The sequence below is a fragment of the Chlorocebus sabaeus genome, chromosome 14 (genome assembly GCF_047675955.1).
Source record: "Chlorocebus sabaeus isolate Y175 chromosome 14, mChlSab1.0.hap1, whole genome shotgun sequence".
In the NCBI taxonomy this organism is placed as follows: Eukaryota; Metazoa; Chordata; class Mammalia; order Primates; family Cercopithecidae; genus Chlorocebus; species Chlorocebus sabaeus.
In genome coordinates, this window is record NC_132917.1 from 99,167,073 (window position 1) to 99,177,446 (window position 10,374).

The 10,374-nt window shown below is 49.7% G+C and overlaps 1 protein-coding gene across 5 annotated transcripts in view; it reads left to right on the forward strand.

Annotated features, from left to right (window-relative positions):
• CNGA3 (cyclic nucleotide gated channel subunit alpha 3) overlaps positions 1-10,127 on the forward strand; it is an 85,946-nt gene extending 75,819 nt beyond the window's left edge. For 4 of the 5 annotated variants that reach the window (XM_073023238.1, XM_073023240.1, XM_038004175.2 and 1 more), the window contains 3 exons: positions 2,118-2,234; positions 3,332-3,438; positions 7,416-10,127. In XM_073023238.1, the coding sequence (XP_072879339.1) occupies positions 2,118-2,234; positions 3,332-3,438; positions 7,416-8,827 (1,636 nt within the window). In that variant the 3' untranslated portion in view covers positions 8,828-10,127. Of the gene's footprint in view, positions 1-5; positions 2,235-3,331; positions 3,439-7,415 lie in introns of all 5 variants that reach the window. The other variant, XM_073023241.1, reaches the window with a different exon arrangement.
• The last annotated feature ends 247 nt before the right edge of the window (positions 10,128-10,374 follow it).

The window sequence follows — 10,374 nt, forward strand, 5'->3', positions numbered from 1 at the left end:
CCCAGGTTTTCATCGGATCCAGAGACAGGTTTCAAGAAAAACGGACAGGCCATACCCTTCCATTCAGTACAGAGAGCCTGGAGTGGGATTTCCAAAACTCCCAGTAACTTTCCCAACCTCATTGTGTGGGTTCGGGTCTCTGTCCTCCTACCTCAAAACGTCTCCAGTCTCTGGCTGTTTGTGACTTCCCAGGAGCTCACGAAAATAGATCAGAAATTGTAGAACATTAGACTGAGCCATTAATTTCTCAGTGTATGCTGAATGGGGTGGTTTACCTCGTGCTTCAGGAATAATAATAGCAAATCAATAACCCCATTCCATCCCAACTTGCTGTACCCATTTGCCACGCCCCCTCTCCACGGAGCCGCACGCCACGCCCTTTCTCCACTGCGCTGCATGCCACGCCCCCTCCCCACGACGCCGCACGCCACGCCCTCTCTCCAGGACGCCGCACGCCGCGCCCCCTCTCCACGGCGCCGCACGCCACGTCGCATCTCCACAGCGCCGCACGCCACGCCGTTTCTCCACGACGCCGCACGCCACGCCCTCTCTCCACGACGCCGCACGCCACGCCCTCTCTCCACGACGCCGCACGCCGCGCCCTCTCTTCATCACTCCGCAGCCTGCCCTTTCCACTTGGTAATGTCGTTGATTGGTAATGTTGTTGATATATGAACACTGCTCAGTGTCCCTCGGCATCATCCAGCAACAAGGCAGAAAAGAAGGAAGAGAAGAAAAGAAGAGAGAAAAAACTACCTAAAACAAGAAGAGGAAATACTGAAGGAAGCTGCCTCTAAGGACGGGGTGCCATGGTCCCAGCAGGCCTGACCCCTCCTCCCTGCAGGGCTCCAGGGCTGGGTGTCTTGGAGCAACGCTATCAGGGGCCTTAGCGTCGGCCCTGGAGGGGAGGGGGTGCTTGGAGCGGAGGAAAAGTCGGCCCCAGGCTGCAGACCATGCCTCCTGAGGCCATGTGAAGCCCCCGTCTTGCAGAAGGAATCCTCTCCGAGCTCTGAGAACTCAAGGCGGGCTTACAAGTAAAGAGAGTTGCTCGTCTGCAGCCTCCGGGGGCAGCCGGGGGCTGTCCCTGTGAGCCTGCTCATGTGACCCCCCCACTCGAAGCATTTCGTTTGCCCTCACAAGTGGACCACACAGTCAGGGTAGGCTGAGGGTTTCTCTGGGGCACTGGAAGATACAATGTTCACAAACTTTCACCCAGATTCAGTGGTGATGAGAGCTGTTGGGAACGCCCCAAAGCCCCGTCGGTGAGTGACCTCGAACCGCAGCATCCCGGTGAAGGCAGGAAGTCCCTGGGGTCTCCGATGGGACACAGGAGCACTCTGCAAGCCTAGGCCAGCGTGGGTCACATGGGACGACAGAGGGGACACATGGACCTAACGAAAAGGAAGTCTCCAGTACAGCCTGTAAACTTGAATCTGCGGGAAAGTCTAAGAATAAAAGCTAAGTCCTCTAAGCGATGTTTTTCATTCAGTGCGGGCCCACATAACAGGTTATTCCCAGGCTTTTGATGGAGAGGCGCGATGCAAGCCCTTGGAAATGAGCCTTTACAACGTCCGCGCAAACACAGTGAGGGAGGTGGAGAGGGTTCTCCAGGGAATACTGTGGGGCTCCCCAACTCTATCCAGAGAGGAGCTGCCTCAGAACTATCTAGGCAATGCTTAAATGCACATTCCCAGGCCCAGCCCTGGAAGAGGTGAGTGGGCCCCGGGAATCAGCATTTTCTGGAAGTTCCCCAGACTTCAGCAGACCTCTGTGACATTGCCATGCTGCATTTTCATTCTCAGCATCCTGAAGGGTGTGGATGTTGCCATGGGCACATGGGAATGTCCACCATGACCTTATAGTCAACTGTGACTTCCTGGGACTGAACTGGGAGAAAAGGACTTCTGGAGTCTACCCTACCTCTCGGCTTGTCTTCCCCTACAGGGACTCTCCATGTGACTCCCTTGATAACTAAGAGGACCCTGTTGTGGACAGCCACATCTTGGGCTTCAGCCTAAAATGGCCGTAGAGTCTCTAAGGGAATCCAGGTCTCTCAAACCCTCCAAAGCTACAGTCTTGAAACACGGTGCACTGTTTGTGTGTGTGTGGGTTTCCAGGAAGAAGACGAAGAAGAAGGATGCGATCGTGGTGGACCCCTCCAGCAACCTGTACTACCACTGGCTGACCGTCATCGCCCTGCCTGTCTTCTATAACTGGTGTCTGCTTATTTGCAGGTGAGCAGCAGGGGGTGGGAGATGCAGTGGAAAGGAGGGAACGTCGCACCAGGCCAAGGAGGCAGAGCTCCAACTCTCACTCAGGAGGCCTGAGGCCTGGACCCCTCACGGCCACCACTTAGTTCTTGTGCCTCAGTTTCTCCCTTTAAAAATAGAAGGTTCCCCAAGAGGACCATCAGGGTGCTCTGAAGCATGGGTGGAGAACTGAGCTTAAGGTGGACAGTCAGGGTTCCGGCACTGTGGGGTCCCCTCAAGTGAGTTGTACGAGGAGGATGCAGGGGCGGTTGCTTCTCTTTGGAGGGATAAGTGGGTGGTTCTGAATGTGCTGCAGGGTAGGGAGGCAGGGACAAGCTGCTACTTTTTTTTTTTTTTTTTTTTTGAGACAGAGTCTTACTCTGTCACCCAGGCTGGAGTTCAGTGGCGCAATCTCAGCTAACTGCAACCTCCACCTCCCGGGTTAAAGCAATTCTCCTGCATCAGCCTCCCGAGTAGCTGTGACTACATACATGAGCCACCACGCCCGGCTAATATATATATATATATATATATATATGGCAGGAGGCTTTGGGGTGCTGAGCAAGCTGCAGAGGGGCGGCAGGGGCAGGCTGCTGTGCCCGTGAGGCTAGGAGAAGAGCTGAGGGTGCTGCCTGTGTGGGAAACAGCAGAAAGATGGAGAAGGTAGAAAATATTTACTGCCTGTTCCATTGTTAATCTCTCAGAAATTCTCTTATTTTTCGTTGAAATTTGACCCCAGAAAGGGCAGGTCCTTAGCCCCTTTACCTGACTTTGCCAGTGAGGCCTGGAAAACAGTACCTCCTGGGATCTTGTAGCTCTCTGCTGAGACGCAATGGGGCCGCTCTTTGGGGTCAGTCCTGGCTCCTCTCAGGAGTTCTGTGACTGTGGGACAGAAAAGCTTCTCAGAGACAGTGGTGCCTCATCGGAAGCTGGGGTGATTATGCTGTGGTAGTGACACCGCAGGCAGGGCCATTCCCAGATGACATGATCCAGCGTCTTCAGCACAGAGCCGGTGCCCACACACGGGTGGACCGTGCTCCAGAAACACGCACAGCCATCCGTCTCCCAATTGGCGTCTTTAGGGCCTGCTTCGATGAGCTGCAGTCCGAGTACCTGATGCTGTGGCTGTTCCTGGACTACTCGGCAGATGTCCTGTATGCCTTGGATGCGCTCGTGCGAGCTCGGACAGGTGAGTGTGCCCCAGGCCTGGGGAGGGGACCATGGCGCCCACAGGCGTGTTCCGGGAGACCCAGCACAGTGGATTGGACGTTGCTGACCTTTGACCATGAGAGGCCAGGCAGGTCTGGGGACCTACGACCGTGAGGGTAGGTGGTGCGGCCTCAAGCCCCTCTACATGGAACCCTTGGACAGGACACTGAGCAGGAGCCAGGACACCTAAGCTCTGGGCTCTGCCCTTCCGACAAGCTGTGTAACCTTGAGCAAGTCAGGCTGTCTCTCTGGGCCTTCTTTTTGTCACCGCTGAAATAAGCAGGCTGGGCCAGGCGCAGTGGCTCACATCTGTAATCCCAGGATTTTAGGAGGCCAAGGTGGGCAGATTACTGGAGGTCAGGAGTTCAAGACCAGCCTGGCCAACATGGTGAAACCGCATCTCTACTAAAAATACAAAAATTAGCTGGGCCTGCTGACATGTGCCTGTAATCCCAGCTACTTGAGAGGCTGAGGCAGGAGAATCGCTTGAACTCCGGGAGGTGGAGGTTGTAACGAGTGGAGATCACGCCACTGCACTCCAACCCGGGCGACACAGCAACACTCTGTCAAAAAAAAAAAAAAAAAGAAAGAAAGAAGCAGGCCCAACTGCAATCTCGAAGGACCCCTCCAGCTCTCACTACTCGACACTGGGGTGAGCAGGACGGAGAGCTCAGGCAATCTTGGAGTTTCTCTTCTCAGACAGTCAGAGGATCCAGGACATGTTACTCCGTGGCTTTCAGAGGAGTTTTAACATGTGGAGAATGAAAATCTGAAATAGGGTCCCGGTGAATGAGGACTTCCTTCACATCATCTCTGGTTGGGGATGGGAAAGGATACTCACCCCTCACATTTCTTAGGTGCTGAACTGTGTGCGCTTGGGACGTCTTTTTCTAATCTGCACAAAGACATTGCCTAAGCTGGTAGAGGCCCTGTTTCCAAGATTTTTGAACTAAAAACTGTGCCAGGCCAGGCATGGGTGCAGGCACCTGTAATCCCAGCACTTTGAGAGGCCAAGACAGAAGGGTCATTTGAGGCCAGGAGTTCCAGACTAGCCAAGGCAACATAGCAAGACCTTGTCTCTACAAAAAGAAAAAATTAGCTGGGCGTGCTGGTGTGTGCCTCAGGAGGCTGAGGTGAGAGGATTGCTTGAGTCCAGGAGGTCAAGACTAAAGGGAGTCATGGCCTCGGGTTACAGAGCAAGACCTTGTCTCAAAAAAAAAAAAAAAAAAAAAAAAGATAAAATAAAATAATGCTATGCCATAGGTGTTGATGCAAAGACCAGCAGATCACAGTAGCCAACCTCTGTGTGGCTCCGTGTACAAAATATTTCAAGCGCGTCTGGCATCTTCTTTAGAACCACTGCATGAGACAAGAAGCACAGGCATGATCACCTCCCATCTTGCTGATTTAGAAACCAATGTCAGAGACACCAAGTGACTTGTCCAAAGTCCACAGTCGCTGCCCAGCCATGCCAGACTGGTCCACCATTTGCTTCCACACTGGTGCCTAGCATCATAACTTAGAAGACCTCAGATACACAGGCTGAGGCTTGCATGGGTGACCTAGCCAGCCCTGGCCATCTGCTCCCCTACTGCAGTCACGTTAAACTCCATAGACACACGAGCTCTGTAAGTGGCCCATTGGGCTGATGTTCCCTGGTCTCAGCCCAGCTTCAGTGGGATGAGACACCCTGACTCAGACATTAACCCTATGCCTTCTTGTGCTTGGGTAGTATCCTAAGCAACTCAAGATTCAGCAGGAAGCTGGGAGAGAGGGAGGCACAGGAATCACACCCCAAGGAAAACATCATTAAATTGTGAGACGACATCTTAAAGAAGTGGGGAGGAGGCTGGAGGCACAGGAGGCTACATAATGATCGAGGCCCTCAGTAACTCATGTATAACAAATAATGCTAAGAAGAACTGGGGGCTGGGAAGCAGGGTGTTCTTCATTGTGACGGCACAGTAGATTTTCAGTTTGAGCAGAGTGGGACGTCCTACCCCAGTCTAGCCTCAGTGGCCTGGACCCGCAGCCCTAGCATCACCTGGAACTTGCTGGACTTGCCCCCAACTTCCAGGAGCCAACTCTGGGTTGCAGGCTGGCACTCTGCGTTTCACACAGCCCTCGGGGAAATACTGATGCTCACCACAACTTTAAAAGGACTAATTCTATCATTCTCTCTACTTTTGTGCATGTTTGAAAATGTAAAAAACAAAAAAGAATGTGGGTCATGGCCTCCTTAATTGATTTCACCCATTATAATGCCCCTGGCTCTAGGTGTCCACCCCATCTCCAGACCAGTCAGATTCTTTGGGGGTGGGTCCCGAACTTCATATGTTTTTAATGCCCCTTGGGTAACAGTCACATGCAACCAAGGACAGCTGTGTTCCTGCGAGGTGTTTTCAAAAGGCAGGTTGTGCCCCATTGCTGACTGGTGAAATCAGTTTGGGAGGCCATGGCCTGTGTTTTTTTAATTTTTATTATTAATATTTTCAAATGTATGCAAAAGCAGAGAGAATAGTGTTATGAATCCCCATGTACCCTCACCCAGCTCCAGCTGTTATCAACATTCTGCCCATCTTGTTTCATTTGCTCCTTTTCTTGTTTCATCCACCCTTTTCTTGTTTCATTTTCCTGTTTTTGTTTTTGCTTTTTTGTTTCATCCACCCTTTTCTTGTTTCATTTTCCTGTTTTTGTTTTTGCTTTTTTGTTTCATCCACCCTTTTCTTGTTTCATTTTCCTGTTTTTGTTTTTGCTTTTTTGTTTCATCCACCCTTTTCTTGACTGGTGTAAGCAAACCCCAGGCAGTAAGCACTTTAGCGTTTTGAATAGAAATAGAATATCTCGGGAAGTCAAACTCACTGTGCCAAAGGGAAGAGTTACGCTTGGGAACTGAGTCATGCAAAAGCTGCCTTCCTTTTCTTCCCAAACAGATAGCTGTAATTTCACATGCTTACTTTATCTTATGTAAAATGTAGTTTGCATAATGTACTTTTCCTCCTCTCCCCTCTTTTCACATGTAGATTCACTGAGTGCTAATCAAAGCCTCACAAGAATGTAACTACTGGCCTCATTGCCTACCCACCCTTTCTTTTCTTTCTTCTTTCCTGTCCTGCCTGCTGCCTGCTCTGTTCCCTTTAAGTATTGACATCCTCAAAATCCTCTTTGGAAAAAGCACAGGCCACAGATCCTACTGTGACTTGTGTTTCTTTCTCCTAGGTGTACTTTCAACCTTGGTAAAATAAACCTCTAAATCAATTGAGATCGCCTCCATCACTTTTCTTTTTTTTTTTTTTTTTAAGACTCAGAGTCTCACTCTGTTGCCCAGGCTAGAGTGCAGTAGTGCGATCTTGGCTCACTGCACCCTCTGCCTCCTGGGTTCAAGTGGTTCTCATGCCTCAGCTTCCCGAGTAGCTGGGATTACAGGGGTGCGCCACCACATCTGGCTAATTTTTGTATTTTTAGTAGAGACAGGGTTTCACCATGTTGCCCAGGCTGGTCTCGAACCTCTGACCTCAGGTGATCCACCCGCCTCAGCCTCTCAAAGTACTGGGATTATAGGCATGAGCCACGGCACTTGGTCCACCATCACTTTTTGATTTACAACATGTATCTCTAATTTTAAAGGATCCTTTTTAAAAATATGTATATAATTTCCATTTATCTTTTAAAATTTAATAATCATTCCTTGTTATCATCTAATACCTCATTTATACTTAAATTTACTCAATCGACCTATGTTTTAAAAAAATTCAATAGAAGAGATAGAACCTCATAGAATAGAAAATATCAGAGTGCATTTCCTATAGTCATGGTAAGTGTTGGTTTTGAAATAATTTCTATTATATATGTATCACTGCATATTCTGTAGCCATGAGGTAAAAGATGATTCTTTGTACTGTGGTCAAAAAAAGTCGGCCTCTGTGATGCCCGAGTGACCTCCATCTTCTTCTTTAGGTTTTCTTGAGCAAGGCTTAATGGTCAGTGATACCAACAGGCTGTGGCAGCATTACAAGACGACCATGCAATTCAAGCTGGATGTGTTATCCCTGGTCCCCACCGACCTGGCTTACTTAAAGGTGGGCATGAACTACCCAGAACTGAGGTTCAACCGCCTACTGAAGTTTTCCCGGCTCTTTGAATTCTTTGACCGCACAGAGACGAGGACCAACTACCCCAATATATTCAGGATTGGGAATTTGGTCTTGTATATTCTCGTCATCATCCACTGGAATGCCTGCATCTACTTTGCTATTTCCAAGTTCATTGGTTTTGGGACAGACTCCTGGGTCTACCCAAACATCTCAATCCCAGAGCATGGGCGCCTCTCCAGGAAGTACATTTACAGCCTCTACTGGTCCACCTTGACCCTTACCACCATCGGTGAGACCCCACCCCCCGTGAAAGATGAGGAGTATCTCTTTGTGGTCATAGACTTCTTGGTAGGCGTTCTGATTTTTGCCACCATTGTGGGCAATGTGGGCTCCATGATCTCGAATATGAACGCCTCACGGGCAGAGTTCCAGGCCAAGATTGACTCCATCAAGCAGTACATGCAGTTCCGCAAGGTGACCAAGGACTTGGAGACGCGGGTTATCCGGTGGTTTGACTACCTGTGGGCCAACAAGAAGACGGTGGATGAGAAGGAGGTGCTCAAGAGCCTCCCAGACAAGCTGAAGGCCGAGATCGCCATCAACGTGCACCTGGACACGCTGAAGAAGGTTCGCATCTTCCAGGACTGTGAAGCGGGGCTGCTGGTGGAGCTGGTGCTAAAGCTGCGGCCCACTGTGTTCAGCCCTGGGGATTATATCTGCAAGAAGGGAGACATTGGGAAGGAGATGTACATCATCAATGAGGGCAAGCTGGCCGTGGTGGCCGATGATGGGGTCACCCAGTTCGTGGTCCTCAGCGATGGCAGCTACTTCGGGGAGATCAGCATCCTGAACATCAAGGGGAGCAAATCGGGGAACCGCAGGACGGCCAACATCCGCAGCATCGGCTACTCAGACCTGTTTTGCCTCTCCAAGGACGATCTCATGGAGGCCCTCACCGAGTACCCCGAAGCCAAGAAGGCTCTGGAGGAGAAAGGACGGCAGATCCTGATGAAGGACAACCTGATTGATGAGGAGCTGGCCAGGGCGGGGGCGGACCCCAAGGACCTTGAGGAGAAGGTGGAGCAGCTGGGGTCCTCCCTGGACACCCTGCAGACCAGGTTTGCACGCCTCCTGGCTGAGTACAGCGCCACCCAGATGAAGATGAAGCAGCGTCTCAGCCAACTGGAGAGCCAGGTGAAGGGTGGTGGGGACAACCCCCTGGCTGATGGGGAAGTTCCCGGGGATGCTACAAAAACAGAGGACAAACAACAGTGAAAATGCAGCATCTGTCTCCTGCTTCACGGGGTCAACTGTCAGGGTGACGCTATGTGGCCACAGCTGTGTGGCATGGAACTTGGTCAGGGTTTAATTCCAGCTCTATTCACCCTTTAAAAGCTGTGTGACTGCCCAAGAGAGCCTGTTTCTTCACCTAGAAAACGGGACTTTTGTCTCAGTCCCAGTGAAGTGCCAGGTTTGACTGTGAGGTCCGCATGAAACACTGCACCAGGCAGGGCTTTGCAAAGTGCAAAGTATCCCCGGTCCAAGTATATGAAAGTGTGCACACAGGACTCTCACTACTTTTTTATGGAATCTGCAAGGCGTTTTTAGGCTTTTTAATCTAATTTTCTTATCAATGAAAGATTATTTAGTCACTTTTCTCCTCCCCAACTTCACTCCACCACCACCTGATAATGGGTATATAACAGAAAGCTGAAGGTACAACGTAGTGACTCAAATTCAGACTTACACAAGACAGTTTGAGGCATATTTCTGACTCTGGTATCACCTCGTGTGCTCTTTGGGGCCTTGGAAACCCTGGCCTTTGGGAGTGCTATGGCAAGTAGAAGTTCTGTAGGATGGAAAGAGGCTGCCCCATTTGAGGTCACTTCCAATCTGTGAAGCAAATCCAGACTCCTTGCCATCCAGCCACTGTGAAACCAGAGTCTGTTTTACAGAAAAGAGCATCTCAGGAGAAGAGACATCCCCTCCTTCTCACTTGCCAAAGAGATTCAAAGACAGCCCCTATCCTCCATTCTTGGGTCAAGGCCCTCGGTGACCTATTCTAACCCAAGGAGGAGAGCAACGTACAGGGAGAGCCTTTTAGACTGAAGGCTGGAGTGGTGTCCTAAACCAAAAAAGCCGACAACTAAGAGTTTTAGAAGATGAGACCATTAGGCATGTATCTTTGCAAACTGCCCCTTCACCCACGAAGAGGAAGCCTCAAGATCCCTTGGAATTGCATCCCGGGGCAAAGCTTTTGGCTCACCGAAAGCTCGCAGATTGCAGAAATTAGCTTTTTTTAAAAAAACAAACCCCAGTAAATATAATTTCATTAACATTTTATAACAGATTTATATTTTTGAGTTCTGTGATTGCAAATTATGACCTCAATATTCCATCCTTATGTAAATTACCCGAAGATGAATCTTCTTTCTTTCCTTTTTTCTTTCTTCTTTCTTCCTCTTTCTCTCTCCTCTTTTCCTCCTCAAAATGTATATATTTTAAAAGCCTTAACTATTAGTTATGCCTGCATTCATATTTGCACAGGCAAAATAAAGACCTGGATTTAAAAATAGGAATGACTCTTGCTTCAGCTCTTGCCATAAGGGAAGTTTCAGTCACAGAGTATGTTTCTAGGGCAATGGCTTCCCTAGAAAGAATAGGTGCTGATGTGGGGGAGGGCACACATTCCAAGAAAGTGACAATGCCAAGTGCTATTAAGGACACAAACCAACAAGAACTCTCATTCATTGCTGGTGGGCATGGAGTATGGTGCAGCCACTTCGGAAGACAATTTGGTAGTTTTTATAGAGTTAGGCATA